Below are 19,294 nucleotides of genomic sequence, written 5' to 3' on the forward strand. Positions count from 1 at the left end.
GGGCAGCGAGGTTGCCCTGTGGCCCTCTGTGACCCTGAGGCTTTGCTGTCCTGGGTGAGGTGCTGGTGGCGCTGGGGAGCCCTGGCCACTCTCTCCGGTCCTTACCCTCCTTATTCCCAGGCGCAGGACTGAGGAGCGGGGGCTCCGCACAGAGCCTGCCCCTGCGGGCTGTCCGTGCAGCAGCACCGGGCCGAGTGGCCAGGACTGCCCGGCACCGGGTCGTGGCGTGCGCGGTGGGCGCGGAGCGGGGCGCGGGGGCAGTGCACCCGGTCGAGGGTTGCGGGGTGCCAGGGTGCGGTAGTGCGGAGGGGCCAGAGGGTGCCGGGGGTTGCTGGGGCTGCCGGCTGCGAGGGCACAGGGGTGCCAAGCGGTGACGGGTGCGGAGTCCTAGGGTGCAGGATGCGGGGATGCCGGATGCCAGGCTGTGGGGGGCGGGATGCGGGGTGCCGAGTGTGGGATGTCGGGGTGCCGGTGCCCCGGCTGGTCCCACCCCTGCGCGGCGCTCCCCGCCCCGCGGCCCCGCTCTCCCGCCCTCCCTGACGTGTGGCGCTGGCAGCCCGGCCGGTTCCGCATTCCCGACCCCTCCCCGCAGCCCGGGGCCGCTATATAACCGGGGCTGATGCAACCCACCCCGCCGCCCGCCACAGCCTGCGGGAGGCGCGCAGCGGGGCGGCGGGGGGCGGCGGGCCGAGGCACCCACATCGGCACCCGGCGGGGCCCGGGCAGCGCCGCGCAGCCGGGCGGCGGCGGAGGCGGCGGGGCTGAGCCCGCAGCCCGCGCCCGGTCCCTGCGGCCGGGCCCCGCGGGCACCCCGGCAGCCCGATCCCCTGCACGGTGGGTGCGGGCGCGGACGGGGGGAGCGCCGGGCGGGCCGGGATTGCGGCGGGAGAAGGGGGGGTGGGGGGGCGGAGGGGGCGCCCGGAGGAGCATCCCGGCACCTCGCGGCGAGGGACGGGGAGCTGCCCTTCGTGTGCGGAGGGGTCCCGGCTGCCAGCCCTCATGGGCAGCGCGGGGCTATGGCGAGGGTCCCGGGCGGGGGGCTCGAAGAGCCGCACAGGCATCTCGGAGCAGGGCTGCTACCCCCGCAGCCAGCTCTGCGCGGGGGCTCGGGCTGCTTTTCGGAGGGGCTGGCACTGGGCTGCTGCCCCCGCTTCTGTCCGCTGCGGGGCCGGTGGGGAGCGGCCTCTCCGCCTTCGGGTGCCCTCCTTGCCGCCGCTTCACCTGTCGGCCGGGCGCGCACGTGAGGGGCCGGACCCCTCTGGCCGCCCGCTCTGTGCCGCGGGGAGGGCTGGCGGGCCGGTGGGCTGTGCCTCCAGCCCGCGGGGCCCTGGGGGGCAAAGGGGCCCTGGAGGGTCCCCCGCCGCTCCGTCCCAAGTCCGCTTTAGCAGTCAAGCATGGAGCTGAATGGAAGTTGCATTCTTTTGCACGGTCTGCTCCAGAAGGCACTTTTCTTTTTCCATGAGAGGGAAATAGGTTTGAGAGCAAACTGGGGGAAAGGGAGAAATACCAAGAGAGCAAGAGCCACGTTATGTTTCCATTTTCCTTTAATGAAGGCCCTGTGGAGGTGTATTTGAAAACACAGGGTTTCCTATGCCTTCAAGGAGGGTGAGAACACTGTGCTGGCTGGTTCCAGGGCCATATGCAGCGTATGGTGGCCAATGAAATGGGGCCTGGCTCGTTCTCTTGCTTGTCTTGGCAGCCTGCTCCATGGCTTGTATTACCAGCCCTGGAACACAACTACTGCCAAACTGTGTGTGTGTGCGTGTGTGTTTGGACTCCGAGAGCTCAGCAGAAACAAATGCTTCTGCAGCTCAGACCAGGTTTTTTTAGCTAGTTTTGAGAAAACTTGCATGAAAAACTCTCATCTGGAATCCGTTGCCAGAATCTGCACTGGGAATTTGCTGGTGAGTGCCTGTGTGGGGACATCTGGGAATGCCAGTCACTGGAGTTTAGGTCCTTTGTATGACTCCTAGTGATTTAAAAAAGCAAAAACCTGCCCATATGGAGGATGAGTGGGTGGGTGCAGGAGCCACCATCCAAACTGTGCCTGCATCAAGTAATGATTGGTTGTCCCAGGTTCTTGGAGTCTGGGGGATTAACAGGATCTGCTGAGAGTTAACATGCATGCTGTTGCCTCTGTCTCCCTGCTGAGATGTCTGCGGATGCTTCTCCCTCCTCTTCACAGCTCAGTGTTGTTTCCCGCCATGTAGAATGCAAAGGTCTCTGTGCTGTGGCCTTGCCAAGGAAGAGTAGGTACTCCCTCATACCTCTTACCTCCTCCTGCCCTCTCCACCTGAGCAGCGTGTCCAGGTAGGCTGCTGAAGTGCAGGCAGCACTGAGCATCTGCCTTGTGGTCCACTTCCCTCTGCTAGTGTTTGCTTCTTTAGGTGCATTGTCTGGGCCAGGTACTTGGCAGCAGGCAGAATCTTGAGTGTGAAGCTTTTGAGAAGCTCTTATCACTGCAGTAGGCTGTTCTCAGTGAACCTGGCCTCAAAAGCAAGGGAGGCAGAGCCATGGTGTGTGGCATGGATCCCTTGCCAGTCTGCACGTGTCCTGCAGTGCTAGTGCAGCAAGGAGAGGGCACGGCAAACCTGGTGCCATCTGTCTTTCGCTGCTTGCATGGATTTCTCAGTTGCTTGGACTGTCCAGAGTATCAATACAAACACTGCAGGCTATTTTAACATGCAGCCAGGGAGCTGAAGGTCCGTATGGGCCTCTCAGCTGAGCACGGCTATTGCAAACTAGCCAGAGCTGGTCCTTATATGGATTAGAGGTCTTTGTGGGTGATCCTGGCATTCAGGGCATAATTTTGAGGAGTCTGTAGGGGAGGGCCTCTCATCTCTAAGGCCATCCTTGGCCCCCAGGGCAGAGAGCTCTGTGCCGGAGTAGGGTTGTCTTCTTGAAAAAGATTCCAGCCCTGACCACATGTGGTCATGGAACGTCCTGGGGGATTTCAACAAGTCAGTTGTTAACCTCAACGTCTGAGTTGCAGCCTAGCTGAGATCAGGATATTCCTTCCTCCTCAAATCCCTTTGAGCTGCTTCTGGCAAGAAACAGGATAGCTTTTACCTTCCTGCTCTGTACTGCCGTCCAGTGGGTGGTACAGCATTATTGTCTGCCATAAATAATCAATTGCAGTATCTAATAATAACAACAGCAATAGTAACAGTAATAGTAATGCTGTGAAAATTAATTGCAATTTTTTTGCTGTTATTGCAATTGATTATGGCAACAGAGAAGCCTTGCTATGCTAGGTGCTGTACAAAACCCTGCTGTCACAGGTTGCTTACAAGTCAATCGCTGCATTGCAGTGGTGGGGGCAGCGTAATGCTGAGCTAGAGGTTTTTACTACCCTGTGAAGGTATGGAGAAAAATGCTTAGGGAAAAAGAAGGACTGTGAGCTGACTGCTTTGCTAATGGCAAAGGAAGTGTGTGGGTATTTCTAAAGTTGAGGACTGAAGGATCAGTATCCTCCCTTGTCATACTGTGGTTAAGGAGTCAAAGCATCACAGAGGCAGGTGTGGGGGCCTGATGCTGGGACTCAGTTAGATGGGGGGGCTGCAAAACTGCACTTGTGCTGAGAAGAGGCTGTCCACTCTGGGCTGCCCACTCTGGGCTGCCCTGTGGGTACAGTGTAGGGAGCTGCATACCTTTCTTGGTGGAGAAGAAGAGGGAGGCAGTAAGGCTCTCTGCAGTCCTGTTTTCAGAAAGCTTTTCATAGCCTCTGTCTGTGAATTACTCGGATGTTCCTCCTGCTGTCTGTGTGAAACTAGATGTGCAGGACTGAGCCAGATGGTTCCCACTCAAAATGGGTTTAGCCTTCCATCTCCTGAAGAACCATCCTTCACAGCTCCTTCCTTTCTTTGACAATGTCACTCTGCAGTCCACTCAGTGGAGCTTGAGCTGTTGGGACAGGACATTGCATGTTTGGTTGTTGACAAACCCTGCAGTTCTTCTTGCACCACATGGGCTTGCCCATAAGAGGAGTGGAACAGCAAGGGCAGCATCTGGGGGCATCTGTGGGAAAGGGCACAGGTGCTTCTTTGACCTTGCAAACCCAGGGCCTGGTTGTAAAAGCTGTCTCTCCCTCTTGGAATGGAAGAGGAGGGTGAAGGTAGTGAGGTACTCCAGTGTCTCACATACTGAGGTGGCACGCTGCAGCTCAGTGCACTTGGTAAGCCATCCTGTGCTCGTTAAACTTAACCTTGAACTGGTTGTTAAATAGAGTGGAATCTCCCTGATGCCATAAACTGCCAAGTAATATTAGGTCCCTGGTAAAGGGCAAGCATGCACAGTTCTATCCCATAGGGTGTCACTGTAGCTCTTCAGTACACTGCAGGTAGTGGGTTCCTTGGCATCAAAAGGTTCAGCAGATGAATGGATGAATGCACAGTGGCAGTTGTTAAAGTCCATGTTTGCCAGCAATACTGCATGAGTATCTGAAAAGGCTGATGGCAGCCACAGGGCTTGGCTGCTGCTGTGTTCTGGTGGCTGGCAAATAAACTTGCCACTGATCAGTGTGCCCTTTGGCACTGGCACTGCAAGTTACTGCTTTTAGCAGTAGAGACCAGAAGAAGCTAGACAGGAGATGGGGTGACCTGCTGTAAGGTACTACTTAAAACTAGATGCACCAGATGTATCTAGAGCAGATAGCAGTTGCATGGGAATGGGAGAGTATTGGATTTTGAACAACAGAAGAAAACTCTTAATTGCTTGGCTCAGTACTTGTGGCAGTGGGAGTATGGGGTAGTGGCTTTCTGCCTCTAGCTTCATTGTGTTTAACTTGGCATTTGCTCAGGGCTGAACCTTGAAGTGGAAGGTTTGCAGGCTCCTGTGATCCTCAGCACCCTGCAGTCTCCCCAGCCAGAAGATCCAGATGGAAAAAAGCAAGTGACTCTCTGTTTCAGAGGAGTGATAGCCAACTGCCCTGTCTTTGTTTAGGAAGTTACATTCTTGGAGCATGACAAGTTGGGCATGTCAGGAAAGGACTTTCATATAAATCATCCTTCTGCCTACAGAAGGAACTAAAAAGATGCAGTGCATGAAATACAGGGTGAGTGAACTTGATAGCCAGAAGCTAAAAAAAGTAAACCTTACAATAAAACCATAGTGAAATCTAAGGAACCAGAAGTTGCTTCTCATGGATAGTAGCACTACTGTTGTCTACAGCACAATTATTGCCTGTTGGTCAGGATCAGTTGAAAGGCCAGTTGGTGTGACTTAGGTGCTCCAAGACTGTGCATACAAATGATGATAGTATGTTAAGTGCTAACACACTGGTGAAGAGATTAAAGCTCACTTGTATGGTGACTTGCAGGCCTTGGCAGTGCTCTGATGCATGGCAGCTGACAAGTAATGGCAGGCACCCAGGTGGAGCCTGGAGTGAGAGAACAACAGGCAAGCACAGCCTTGGTTCTGTAGGCAGCATGGAGAAGGGCTGGCAGGACAGACTTTGCCTTAGCACAGCACTTAACATGGGCAAAGAGAAACATGATGGTATTTACAGAGTGTCAGAATCTGCTGGCTGGCAATATTAGGTGCTAGACTGGCTCTCTGAGCATCGGAATGGTACTTGGATCAGCCACTGCAGGTGTCAGAGCATGTAAAATAGCTTATGTTGGAAGAAACCATGATTTATGGAAAGCTATGTTGAAAATAAGGTTGCAAACAGCCCTCACTCTCGTCAAGAAAGCTGAGAGCAGAGATAAGACAGTAATGGCAATTCAGATTGAAGTGTGACTGTCAGAGCCTGCTTTGGGAGGTTGTGGTCCTCTCTGCATGATGATGCTGTTGACGCAGCAGCAACTGCATTGGGCTTATAAAGAAGCAAATGGCACCTCTGGATGAGCAAAGGTGGACAGGATGGTGCTCGGGGAACGGTGGGTACAAACCAAGGCAGTTTCTGCACAGGAAAATGAATGTATGAATTCTACACAGGTAGGCATTCCTGTGCCAGTTTTAGTCTGTGGGTAAGAACAGCACTGAAGAGGTGGCAGGAGGGGTGTGAATACAGGGTAGCAACTGGAGTACAAGTCCCTGGGGCTGCTAGGTTACATAGATTATGCCTATGCACATTTGATTTATGGTGTAACTGCTGTGCAAACACCAGCTCTTAAAAAAAACCAAAACAACAACAACAAAAGAGAACCCACAAAAAAAACCCAAGCAAAACAACAAAAAGAGTCCTCCAGCAGAAAAATCACTATGGGAAGAAAGGAAAGGAAAGGAAAGGAAAGGAAAGGAAAGGAAAGGAAAGGAAAGGAAAGGAAAGGAAAGGAAAGGAAAGGAAAGGAAAGGAAAGGAAAGGAAAGGAAAGGAAAGGAAAGGAAAGGAAAGGAAAGGAAAGGAAAGGAAGAAGATTAGAGTTGCAGGAGAAAGAATAGGAGGATATGCAGGCACAGTATCACCGAGGAAGCTGAGCAACTGTATGGACAGTAACAACTTGGCAAAGCTTCTTCCCACTAGGTTGTGGGCTCCAGAAGATAGCAGACCCTGGCAATAGGAGAAAAACTAAGAGCCATGGGCACTGCCTTTAAGAAATATTAAATCAATCACTGTCACTAACTGTTGACCATAAGGACATGATTGGGGAACAAAGCACAGAAACACTCATCACTGGTGGGAAAAAAGCAGCAAAAACAAGGTGAGCAAGGGAAATGTACTGTGCCAGCTTTTGGGGGGTGAGAATGTTGATAAAATAACTGAGCTTGACCTGCTCTGGACCGAGATCACAACAAGAACAATGCCAAAGCAAGGATGCAAAAGTGACTGCAATAATTAGGAGGGTTTACAGACATTTCGGCAAGAGGTCATCTTGTGTTACAGCATTTTTACCAGAACAAGGGGAGTGTAGAAGCAAAGCTAAGGAAACAAACTGCATTTTGACCCATGAAATCATGTGTTGACCAGATTTTTGCTGTAAGGATAGTTGCTGAAGAGAGCATTGAATGACACAAGCTGCTCATCGCTGAAGTTTTAAGAAAGCCTTCTCTGTCTCCTGATTCACTCTGGAGCATCTTGATGTCGTGGCACGAAATGATGAATAGCATCAGTGCAGAAGGCACAGCTATGGTGAATGTAAACTTGAGCAGCTGGCGTCATGCAGATCCCAGTGTCAGATGTAAGACTGCACATTCTCTCTCCTCTTGCTGCTTTGCTTTGCTGTTGGCTTCGTTACGTGAAAAAGCACCGCTGAGACAATGCGGGAATTGTGTGGTTCAGCTGTAGGACACCAGAAAGCTAGGTTTTACTGAAGACACAATGGTTCTCAGCTCATGTAAGGAGTCACTGAAAGGCTGCCTGGCATTGAGGAAAAAAGACTGGGTTAATAATCAGTTATGGAAAAAAAAAATCTAGTAAAAAACCCAGCTAAAGCACTGTGTTAGAAAGGGAAGGAATATAGAGATGAATTGGTTCATGGGCCTTAGAAATAACAAACACTGCAAGAGCATATGCAGAAAGGAATTAGGAATTGGCAAGGCACCAGCCATATTTGTCCCATCTAGCAAGATGTGGCTACTGAAGAACTGCAACATAAAGATCAAATTCAGATCTTGAACTTGTAAGTTATTTCTGCCTTACCATGCAAATGTGGTAGAAATATACTGGAGCTGTAGGCAGGCAGGGCAGGGCAACAGCCTTGGGAAGAAGACCAAAGTAGTAAATATAATTGCATGCCTTGGCTTTTTTGAGATGATCAAAGTGCAATTTCTTACCTCTAGTGTTAACCAGAAAAGAAGGTGAAAGTATCCAGGACTTGGGATGAAAGGAAACCCTCTCTCTTACAGGAGGAAGAGGCAAAAGGAACAGAACAAGAGAGTCCCTCTGATCAGCAGGGAGTGACAGTGCCTGGGTCTGAAGGCCATCAAGGGCTGAGTGGGATGATCTGTCACTGCACCCCTGCTCTGCAGAGAGGGACAGCACCTCTCCTTGTTCCCTTCTTGTATCTGTGGTTAAAGCCCTGCTGGGGATGGTTTTATGTTCCTCTCAAAGGACTAACTCAGCTTGACTCTTGGCAGTTCTCAATGTCTTCCTGAGCTTCCTGACCCCTGAGCAAGATGTCACTTGTAGAAGTCACTTACCCCCTTCCCATCTGGTTCTCAGCTCATCTTAATGTGCAGGTTCATGTTCTTCCAGATAGCTCCTGGTGCTTTGGTTTGAACAGCTTTAGATTTAGTTTGCACTGCTGCAGGTGTGATGTGGGCTCTGGCAGTTCAGTCCCTGGATCCAGGAGAAGTTTTATAGATCATGTTAGGTACTGGGCCAGCTCCTTCTCTCTGACCTGTGCTTTATGCTACACTGCTGTGGAGGCTATTGCAAAGCATATGAAGCTACCAGATCAAAGAGGAAGGGGCAAAAGGTGGGCCAGAGAAAACAATGTTTTCTCACATCTTTAGCCAGATGTCGCAAGAAGCTGCCCCAGGCTCAGGAGTGCAGGGAGTGCTAAGTGGCCTAGTAGTCCCACAGTCTGGAGAACACTTTTATCTTCCCTCCTTATTTCATAAATTGCAGTGATCCTGCATTTGGTCTAGCTGAGGACCTGAACTATCCAGCCCAGCACTTGGTTCTGTCAGCTGCATGTCGTGATGGAAGACAACAGGTCCCCCAAGTTTGGAATGGATTTAGGCATCCGATGCTGGCCTCAAGTCAGTCCCCAGCCTGAAGCCTGTGGAAGGGTGGGTTGGGGCCCCAAAGTGGTGTGTGCCATAGCAACTCACACATGGAATTCACAGGAGGGAGACTTGAAGAGCTGTTCATACACTCCAGCTACCTTTTTTTAAAAAAATTTTTACTTAAGCCCAAACTGTTCAAGCTGGGGAGGAGCATCCATGGGATTGCTGGTGCGGGGGTGTGCAGCAGCTGGCCTGGGGTGCACTGCTGTTGGCAGGCTTCTTCCCCAGTGCCACAGCATGTCATTCTAGTGGCAGCAGCTGGGAAATGGCATTCTGCTATGCAGCTATCACAAAACAATAGACTGGATTTGACTCCACACAGCTGAGTCCTGTGCAGTACGTCCTGGTAAGGGCCTCTGGAGTCACTTCCCCTTTGCCATACCACCTCCCTCACCCAGCACTGTCCAGCTGAAGAGGGGTAGTCTCTGAGGAAGATGGTAGAGATTTAGGCACAGTTGCCAACTAACTTTCTGCAGTTTTCTGTCTGGAGTGCAGCCTAGGGCAGGATGGTGCCTGGTTTCTGGAGGAGGGAAGCATCTTAGGCAGGTATAGGCCTGAAAGGAAGGGCAGAGAGGTAGTGTACAGCTTCAGAGTCCTGCTGCAAGCAGGCATCTCCTGACACTGTACAATGTAACCACTGCACATGTGGAATTACAGCTGCCTGATACAGAGACAGCTATGGAAGAAGGAGTACTTTGGATCAGTTTAAGTCCTTGCAATCTCAACGAGCTGACACGTAGACTTTTTTGAGTTTAAGTACCATTACCAAGTATTTTCCCTTTCTTTTGTCACCAAAGGGGCAGGAATCTATTTCCTCAGGTAGTATCACTTCACTTCAGAAGTTACTCATCTCTCCTGTCTTTCCCATTTTCTCTCTTTCAGGTTTTAATTTCCTTGTGCAGATCACCTCCTCTGGGCCCAGCTTCCTCCCCTTGCACACCAGTACTGCTGAGCACTGGCCTTCTCTCCCCTTTCTGGTCTCTCCTCCAGAAGGATGACCAGAGCAGAGGGCTTGCTTTGCTAACTGCTTTATGGTCATGGTATTGCTGCATTTGCTCTCCATCCTCTTTCTCAAGACCTGTTGGTCACTGCTGCTGTGTGCTGAGCAAACTTTGCCAGAGGACTTCTCATGCTGACACCTAGTCCTCTTCATTCACAGATGAGAGTGTATGACAGCTCACAGTATATTGCAGCTTGCAGGGGCTCTCTGATGCAAATCCCCTTGTCAGTCACGGCAGTACAACTTGCACAGTACCCATGCTGGGAGCTGTGGAGCTTGCACTAGCCTCTCTCTACCCTTGACTAACCTGTGTGATTGGCTTTCCTTCCCTTCAGCTGCACATCTCTGGTTCCTTCACATTAAATATACCAAATAATCTCCTTGGTAAAGAGATTTGCAAGCACCAAGAAATCCTAAAGTTCTCTGCTTGTCATGATTAACCCTGTTAAACCTGCTTCTACTGACCTTGCTTGAGCAGGGTGGTTGGACCAGGTAATCTCCAGAGGTCCCTCCATGACCCAACAGTTCTATCTCACATGCAGCTTTATTCAAGTTTTCAGTCTAGTACTGATGCAGATTTGTCACCCCAGCATGGCAAGTGCTGAGCAACTGTGACAGCTGGCTTGACAAAGTGTGTGTGCCTCCACTTGGCACAGCTGTAAAGCCTGGACCAAAAGTCTGCATTGCCCATTACCTGGTCTCTCAGCAGCTGAGAGTGGATACTTTGGAAAGAGCAGGGCAAGTGTATGTTATCTCTTGCTTTGTGCACCTCATAGAATCATAGGTTTTGGTTGGAAGGGCCCTTGGGCAGGGACACCAGTCACTAGATCAGGTTGCTCAAAGCCCCATCCAGCCTGGCCTTCAACACTGCCAGGGAAGGGGCATCTACAACTTCCCTGGGCAACTTGTTCCTCCTCACTCTGGTAGTCGGTTCTGTCAGAACTTCCAGGAATTTGTGCAGACTGATGTGACTGATAGTCCTTTGTGGACTCCTCTTCCATGAGTTTGCCCAACTGCTCGTTGAATCCTGCCTTGTGACTGGCTCTGCTGGTTGTGGGAAGCTGCTCTGTGAGTTTCTGGGTCAACTCCATTAGCCTGTTTCCCTCTCCTGACATTTCCCTCTCTTTGCTGTGTGGGTGCCTCCTGGTGCAGGGGCATGATGGAGTGAATGCCTGGAGGCTTCCAGAGTGTGCTGGGACCAGTCTAGCTGGGCAGAGCAAGGAGAGCAGTGCACAAGCACTGGGACATGTGGTTGAGTTGAGGGTGGGGGAAAATGGTTGCTGTGTGGACAGAAGTTGACTCTGCATGTTGTAACTGGGTCACTTGTGAATGTCCCAGGCCAGTTACACAAGCTGGGGTGGACTTGCACTGTAGCCAACAACCACCTGCTCTCATTGCTTTTTTGGTGATATAACAGCTCTAGCTTTATGGGCTTCCCATTTTAGGTATAATTTTATTTCTTTATCTCTCAGCTGCTTGTTCTTCACATTTCCTAGTAACTTCCTTTCTTCTGCCTGTAAGTGACTTGCCAAAGCTTGTTGTGATTCTATTCTCACTTGTGCTGCAATGTTTTTTTGTGCCTGATAGAAAAAGCCTTTTCCACCTTGCTCCATTTTCCCTCCTCTTCAGCCTTTGCTTCCTAATGTCTGTGCTGGGAGATGTTTGTTCAGTGGCAGGTTTTTCCCTTGCAGTTTTATCCCTGGTCCTCATGTGCTGTGTCCCAGCCCTGGCCAGCAGGCTTAGCATGCCTAGAAGAAATCCAGCCTAAAGCATACTGTGATCCTCTTTGTGCCATTTTCTTCTTGCATTAATAACCTGCACATTAATTGAAACTTAGTTAAGAGCAAATCTTGATCTTCTGCACTCCAGAGAGAGGTGTGCCTCAACCCATAGTCCATGGGACCACATCACTGTCCTTGCAGACACTTCCTGTTCCTCTGGTGCTTTACCTCTCAGGTCTCTTCCCTTCATGATCTACACACCAGTAGCATATCCTTCCAAGCAGGATGCATATGTTTCGTTTTTTTGTCACCCAGGTTCTGCTTAGTCCTTGCTTTTGTCATCCCTGGGGAAAAGCATTTGCTTTCCCTGTTTCACACCCCATTGAATGATGGGACTGCAGAATATATTTGGCTCATGCCATGTCGTGAGGCCCTGTGCCTGGGTTGTAACAGACTATGTCTTGCTCTCTCTGCAGCCCACGAAGCTGTTTTCCTTGCTATGATGCCAGGACAGATCCCAGACCCGTCCCTGACGGCCGGCGCGCTGCCTGGGCTGGGCCCCTTGACGGGGCTGCCGGGCACAGCCTTGACCGCCGAGGAGCTCAAGTACGCTGACATCCGCAACATCGGGGCCATGATCTCACCGCTCCACTTCCTGGAGGTGAAGCTTGGGAAGAGACCCCAGCCTGTGAAAAGTGAGGTGAGTCTCAGGGGCTGCTGGCTGTAGATGGCCCTGCAGGGCTGTTGCCTGCACCTGCCTGAGATTCTCTCCTGCCTGTGCCTGGGTTTCCTGCCAGGGTGACCAGAAACGTATTTTATAAGCATGTGACACTGCCTGTTTGGTGATGCTTACATGTGTCAGCAGCTGCTCCACCAGCTGCCTCTTCCCCATGCCTGAATTTCCGTCCCTGGGGCATGGGCTGGGAGTGGTGGCCTCAGACCTGACCGGTCCCATGCAGTGGTTGGCAGCCAGCTAAACTCAGACCCTGTCTGTGGAGCAGTGTCTGATGCACCCAAAGGAGAAGCCGCACAGCCCATCAGAGGGCTCACGTGATGCTTTCATCCCATCTCAGGTGCCAAGAAGCCCCTGGTGCTGCTGGGGTTGGTGTTGCCTTTCCTGCAGGCATGAGGCATATGGGTGAGCAGTGCTGAGCAGCAGTTGTAACTCAGCTTGTATTGCAGACTCTACTGGCTGGGGCTGCCCCTGCCTCACGGCTCGGGGTGGCCCTGGCTTCACCTTGGGGTTTCTGGGATAAGGATGTTGGGCAGCTTCTGCTCAGTACTGCAGGCTGGCATGTCAGAACCAGGCTGCAGGAGCCTGGGAGACACTTGCACAGCATTTTGCTTGTGTGGTTGTCTTGTGTGGGTTGTCCAGTCTTTGACTCCTTGACCCTTGCTGTACTGGTGATGAGTGTTTGCACCTCTCACTGCCTGCAGACAGAGCTGGGAACTCATCAGTGTGGAGGCCCCACACTGGTGAGGGTGTTAGTTGCTGTTGGAAGGTCAGATAAACAAGCTTCTGAACAGTGCATTTACATCTGTGTGAGGATATGTCAGATGATGCTGTGTGAGGATGGGGTGACATGCCTTCTCTGGAGATGTCAGCAAGGAGGTGCTAGATGATGTGAAAAGCTACCCGTGATGACCTCTGAGCTGAAGGGGCTAAAGCATCCATTCCATAGAGCACCCTGCTCTCCAAATGGCGCTGACACTTGGATTGGCCCAAGTCCTATGGCAAAAGCTTAGCAGGACCCTCAGCCTGTGGGGAGTGTGCTTGTTCCTTCTCCCCAGACCCATGCGGTGGACTCCTGTGGAGACAACTGGTATGATAAAGTCTGTCTGATCACCCTGCACAGGAGCTCTGTGCCCAAGGAAGTGTCTGGTCAGCTCATGCAGCATCCCACGGAGCAAACCTAGGCAGCTTTGCAATGGCAGGAGCTGAGGCTAGGGTGCTGTGGCAGGCTGTTGGAATGGCCTGAGGAATGCTGATGGCTTTGGTCCCTCTATGGACAAAGCAGTCATGGGTTGGCAGCTGAAGCCAACTGCTGTGCCAACATCTTGGACTGGGTATCACGCAGCAAACGAGGTGCAGTGCTCACCTTGCTTCATGGGTAGGGAAAGAAGGAGGGAGTCTGTAGCTGTGCTGTCTTCCTGGGCACAGCTCCTTTCCTGGGGCACCTCAGGCCCCTGAGCTGACCCTGCAACAGCTGCATTGGTTGGTGGGCGTGGGGATGTGGTCTCACTGGCCTTTGCATAATAGGGACAGGGCAGCTCTGCCCTGCAGCAGGTAAGAGCGAAGTGTCCTCCAAGCCAGTTGTTAAAACACCATGTGGAGGACAGATAAGGGGAAATCCACTGGCAGCCCCTGCGTGGCCGCCTTTCCTGCAGCCTGTTCCTCCCCTGCATGACCTGTGAAGCCAAGGAGCTGAGGAGAGCAAATGGAGCTGCCTCTGGCACAGGCTTTGCAGCAAAAGCCTGGGGGAGCTGAAGCAGTAGCTGCTTATCCCATGAGTAGCCAAGAAGCTGCCCACGCATAATTTTGCAGCGCAGCCAGCAGCTGCTTTCCTTTCCCAGGGAGGCAGAGCCTGAGGACGCTGGGTACCAGCACCACCCTGCTCCGCATGGTGCCTGAGAGGGCCAGCTGCTCCCTGCCGGCTGGGGCACAGGCAGCTTTCTCTGCTGTGCTGGGGGGACCAGCATCTCTTTGCACTGGCATGTTTGCGCCTGGGAGTGTGCACAGAACTCACCCAGAGGGTGCTGGCTTCCCTGCAGGGTGGTGGACAGCCCCATGGGGCAGGCTGGAGATGGGTGCTGCTGGGCTTCTCTGCCATCAAAACCCACCTGGGCTGCTTCCTGTGGGACAGAGCCCTGCCTCTCAGGCTGATGATCACCTCTGTCCCTGACACTTCTGACTGAAGCAATTCAGGAGGTCACCCCAGACCTTCTGGCTGCAGGGCTCCCGTGGAGATCTCCCATGGGGCCATGTCACCTTTTTTAACAAAAATAAAGCAGAAGCAGAGAGGGGGAAACCTACTTTCTTGAAGTTACAGAAGCTGTGGTCAAAAAGCAGAGCCAAGAGTTCAAGCTGCCACTCTCTGTGCTGAGCCACCCTCCTTGAACATCTGTACCCCATCTGAAGGACACAGTCCTTTGCTGTGCCCTCTGTGGGATGGAGGGGAAGCTGAAAGGGACAGGGACAGGTCACTTATTCTTTGATCCTCACTGAATGGAGCATCAGGGCATGGAAATGTGTCAGGCAGTTTCCAGGGAGATGGTGAGGCTTGTGCAGTCACTATTTGCTCTTCCAGTTTGTGTTACAACACAAGATGTACTTTTCAGGAGTTTTGGAGTGTATTTCTTGAGCTTTAGAGCTGTGAGCACATGTTCCCTCTCTGCACTCTTCTAATAATCCTTGAACTAAATGGCAAAGAAGCTATCTAAGGAGTAGAGGAGGGCTTGGTATATGTGTTGAGGGGAATGGTGGCTACCCTGATATCCACCTCAAACTCTGTGTGGAAATTTTGTAAGAGCTGCTTGTACTTTGCTGTGGGATATCCTAGTCATGCCAGGAGGAAAAGGCAGCAGAGTGTTGAGCTGAATTCTTCCTGATCGCTTCTGTTAACACCTTCCATGTCTGAGTTACATGGATGTAGTGAGAGCTGGCCATTTCTAACTGGACTTGGGGGTATCAGTGCAGTTTCCATCCTGGTTCACCCATGTGTGGTGCGTGGTGCCCCATGGCACTGCCTTGGCAAAGGAATGGTGGCAGCCCAGTATTGTGGAAGTCTGTGCATAGCTTGTACTGACTTTGCTTAATATTTTAGCCCCATCTAAAATAGCAACTTTGATATAATGCAAAGTAAGTAAGGTAGAGAAAATCAAAAAGCTTATTGGTGCTATAAAACTTAGATATTGTCTTCTAAAGCATGCTACATCATGCATATTGGACATGCAGCTTACTTAAGGTACCCTTTCTCCTTGACTCTGCCAAGTCAATGTTTCATACTGTCCTTGCACATCACATTGAGATGTTTTGATTAGTGGGCTTTGGACTTGGTGAATGTTGGCAGTGTGCAGTTTGCTGTGGACAATGGCACCTGCAGCTTTTGTTTCCTGTAGGCACCACTGGTGTACCTATGTGTGAGCAATCTGGTGTCCCCCATTCCTAACACCACTTTGTGGCCTTGGCATTGGGTATCTCTGACTTTCCTTTTGAGATGACTAAGCCCAGGCACTAAAGCAACTAAGCTGTTGAGATGGCAGAGGGGTTGGATCTAGATGATCTTTAAGATCCCTTCCAACCCAAACCATTCCATGATTCTATGATGTGGGTTGTGGGAGATTTGTCTGGGGCCCTCAACCACACTGACTTGGGGGGTTATGAAGGGAAGAATGCAGCTGCCTTCTCAGACTGGAGCTGCCCTTAGAGAAGGTGCAAATAGGCTGTGGAAGTGCTCATAAACCAAATGTTGCTGCCACTGCATTTAAAAAGATGCATGCTGTCAGGTATCAGTTGATGGAAACAAGGCCGTTCAATTCTACATGTCAAATTTTGGAGTCCTGGGCCAAACGTGGATGAAGGCACCTGGGACCTTTTCTTCTCTAGTTGTGCTGCAGAGTGTAACCTGGATGTTAACTTTGCAGGGCTTTCCAGCACTCAGATATTTCTTGAAGGAGCTGGTTTGGGTTCTTGGATGTAAGCATGCCATAGGCCATTTACACAGGCTTTGTAATAAATATCCCTAAATACTTTGATTATGGGTTTCCAGCCCATAGGATTTATTGGCATGGCCTGTGTGGTTTGAGTCAGACAGCACATAGCAATGGAGTCGTGGTGAAAAGCTCAGGCACTGCTCTGTCCTGCTTCATTACAGGGGATGCAGGACCTGTCTCCACCTCACTGTGGTGGCCCTGTGACTTGGCCAGAGCTGAAGCTGGAGCAGACAGTCCCATGCTCTGGTAGCAGAGCAACAGCCAGGCCCAACTGGGGTATCTTTCAGGTTTCCCTGCCTCTCACACTGTCTGTGTGTGTGATGCTTTGAATAGCTATTCTCACACAGCTGTGCTTGTAGAACTCTGTGTCACAAGCTGTGCCTGTCTTTGGGAGTTGGGCCTCTGTTCCCCTTGTCTCTGCCCTCTCTTAGGGAGGGAGCAGCCCTCCAAAGAGTTGTCTCTCCCCTGCCAGCCAGGTCCCCAGCTGGGGGTCCTGCACTGGTCTCCCATATCCCCACAGAGTGGAGTCAGAGGCCGTGGCAGCAGCATGCCTGGTTTCTAGTGAGGATTAGATCACGTTCTTGGTGGACACTGGCATGGGTGGCTGCTAGCCCTCTCCTGGATCTGCCACCAGTGGGGCTGCTATCTGCCCTGCCCCACAACTCAGGCTCTGACCTGAGCTTCTCTGTCTCGTTGCAGCTGGATGAGGAAGAGGAGAGGAGGAAAAGGCGCCGGGAGAAAAACAAAGTAGCAGCAGCACGATGTCGTAACAAGAAGAAGGAGAGGACGGAGTTCCTGCAACGGGTGAGTGCCCTGATCTGTCCCAGGGCATGACAGGGACCTTGATGGGAGCATCTCCATAGAAAGGGGCCCCAGCTGCAAGCAACACTCCCTCCTGAACTGCCCCTCTGTCTCCCCTTCCTTCTGTACCCTCCTTATCTGAGAAAATATGGGCCTGTTGCCACCCCCTTTCCATGGGGCTGTGAAGGTGTTGGCCATGTGCATGCCCAGGCAGAGCTCACAGGCATTCCTCTTCTCCTTGCTGCCAGGGATGGAGAGAACTGGAAGTGGGCTCTGGCCTTGAGGGAGGGAGGGCTGATAGCATCTGTGTCTCAGTGCTGTAGCAAGATCAGCCATGGGAGTGTGGCACAGGACAGGGGTCAACAGTGTGCTGGCCTCTTGCCCAGATTCCTGAAGGCTTCCCTGATCAGAGGCCAGATGCCCTCTCACTCATGACCCCAAGGCAGAAGAACTCTCACAAAACCTTGCTGCAGGTCTTCAGGCTGCTCCTGTGCTGCAGAGGTGAGGGGCAGCACTGAGCAGAGGTGGCTCATCGGCCAAATTGTGTCTCCTTGTATCTTCTCCTGTTAGAGTGAAATCACATATGGTTGTGTTTTTGTCCTGCTAGGAGTCCGAGCGTCTGGAGCTCATGAACGCTGAGCTGAAGGCCCAGATAGAAGAGCTAAAACAGGAGAGGCAGCAACTGATCCTGATGCTGAACCGACACCGTCCCACCTGCATTGTGAGGACAGACAGCATCAAGACGCCCGAGAGCGAAGCCAACCCGCTGCTGGAGCAGCTAGAGAAGAAGTGAAGGTGGCACTGGGCCAGGAGGAGGAGACAGTGGCGCAGGGTCTTCCAGGGTCTCTAATGTATGTATTGTATGAAGAACTGTGCACCCAGGCCTGCTGCAGCCAGGGCCCAGTGGACTTCCTTGTGAACTATGGACCAAACAAATATGGGAACAGCGAAGATCAGGAACCTGTCAACCATGTACTCTGAGGCTGAACCCGGGAGCAGGGCTAGCAGCTTCGGTGAGGGCAATGTCCCTGTGATACCTCATCATGGCCCTTCAGCCTGCTCGTGGCTCCGGGGACCCATGCTGCTGCAGCACATCCCACGAGGACCAGGTGCCCTGTGGGGAGCAGGGGCTGCAGGCAGGGGCAGGTGCCCACTGGTGCCCTGCCCGGGGGCTGCTGCTGCTCCTGGCATGTGCTCTGGAGAGAAACCCCAGCCAAGAACCACAAACACTTGACGCAGCCCCGTCTGGTGGGCAGCCCTGTCGGGGCTCGGCGGCGCAGGCGCCCCCCACAAGCACACTCTCAGTATAATGTTTACAGCCCAGCTGTCCTTGTCGGCCGTGCTTTTGAATGCACATTTTTACACTTTTTTAAAAGTATTTTTTACAAAGTTTTTATACAGCGATCTCTATATGGATTTATATAATCACTAGATGTGATCCTATAGAAATGTATGTTATGATGGTCTGTTTGTTACAAATGCATATGCCACAGTTATCTCCATTGTGTTACTTGTCTGGTAGCGTCCCACTCCTCCCCTGGGGCGCTGGGAAGGGGGTCCAGGCCACCCTCTGCAGAGGTGTCTCTGCCCTCTCCATCCATGTATGTCCTTCATAATACTCAGTTCTGTATCTCTCAGTAAATGTTACCTTTACATATACCGTCCTTCTGTGCTCACTTTGGGTCAGGCCACGGTGGGCTCTGACCAGAGCTCAGCGCTGTGGCAGCACGTGCCAGGTCTGACCATGCTGGGTGCATTCCTGGCTGAGTGGGATGGTGGAGTTGGTTTTGTGGTTCTTTGGGTTAGCAGCCATGGGCCAAGGAAATTCACCCTGGGGAAGCTGGGAGCCTCAGAGGCAACTCTGATCATTGTCAAGCAAGAAGTAGCTCACTGCTGCACTGAAGAGGGCAGGCAGGGCATGGCTTGCTGGCTGGAAAGGCAGGGCTGTGAGACAGGGAGACCATCTCATCCTTACCTGGTCCTTTGTGTTTCAGGCTTGAATACAGCAGCTGCAGGGACAAGAAAGAGATGGTGGAGCTGTCACAATGTCCTTGTGGCAGTGATTCCTTCACGGAAGGAGGTGGAAGCAGTTCCTTTGAGTCTCTGCTGGCTCCTAGCCTTGCCCCTAACTGATGTGCTGGGAAAGCTCCCTAGCTTGCCCTAGGCTTCAGCTGGTGCTGAACACAGGGATACGTAGGTTGAGAAGATAATCAGCCGGGTGTGCTTCAGATGCTAGGACTGAAAGAGTTAGCATCCCCATATGAATAATCAAGCCCTGACACTATTGCTGTGTTCATGACTTAGATATGAAGGCAGTGGGACGGTGCCTTGGTCTGGACTGGGGCAGACCCCATCTCACATATGGGCACCACTCAGGGTTGTCTCAG

At 52.1% G+C, this 19,294-nt stretch overlaps 1 protein-coding gene across 2 annotated transcripts; it reads left to right on the forward strand.

Annotated features, from left to right (window-relative positions):
- Positions 1-646: 646 nt before the first annotated feature.
- Positions 647-18,564, forward strand: JDP2 (Jun dimerization protein 2). 2 transcript variants are annotated; one of them, XM_051622055.1, is made up of 4 exons: positions 647-834; positions 11,870-12,093; positions 16,806-16,910; positions 17,515-18,564. In XM_051622055.1, exons 2-4 carry the CDS (start codon positions 11,893-11,895, stop codon positions 17,698-17,700), a joined length of 492 nt encoding a protein of 163 aa, XP_051478015.1. In that variant the 5' UTR covers positions 647-834; positions 11,870-11,892; the 3' UTR covers positions 17,701-18,564. The 2 variants fall into 2 exon arrangements, with proteins under 2 accessions (XP_051478015.1, XP_051478014.1); XM_051622054.1 differs by lacking the exon at positions 647-834 and having other exon boundaries at positions 11,035-12,093.
- Positions 18,565-19,294: the final 730 nt, after the last annotated feature.

This window comes from Apus apus, chromosome 5 (genome assembly GCF_020740795.1).
Source record: "Apus apus isolate bApuApu2 chromosome 5, bApuApu2.pri.cur, whole genome shotgun sequence".
Classification (NCBI taxonomy): Eukaryota; Metazoa; Chordata; class Aves; order Apodiformes; family Apodidae; genus Apus; species Apus apus.

Coding starts and splice junctions, on each gene's coding strand:
- JDP2 (XM_051622054.1), top strand. CDS start 11,569: ATGGGACCACATCACTGTCCTTGCAGACACTTCCTGTTCCTCTGGTGC. Junction 12,094..16,805: donor CCCAGCCTGTGAAAAGTGAG/GTGAGTCTCAGG, acceptor GTCTCGTTGCAG/CTGGATGAGGAAGAGGAGAG. Junction 16,911..17,514: donor GGACGGAGTTCCTGCAACGG/GTGAGTGCCCTG, acceptor TTGTCCTGCTAG/GAGTCCGAGCGTCTGGAGCT.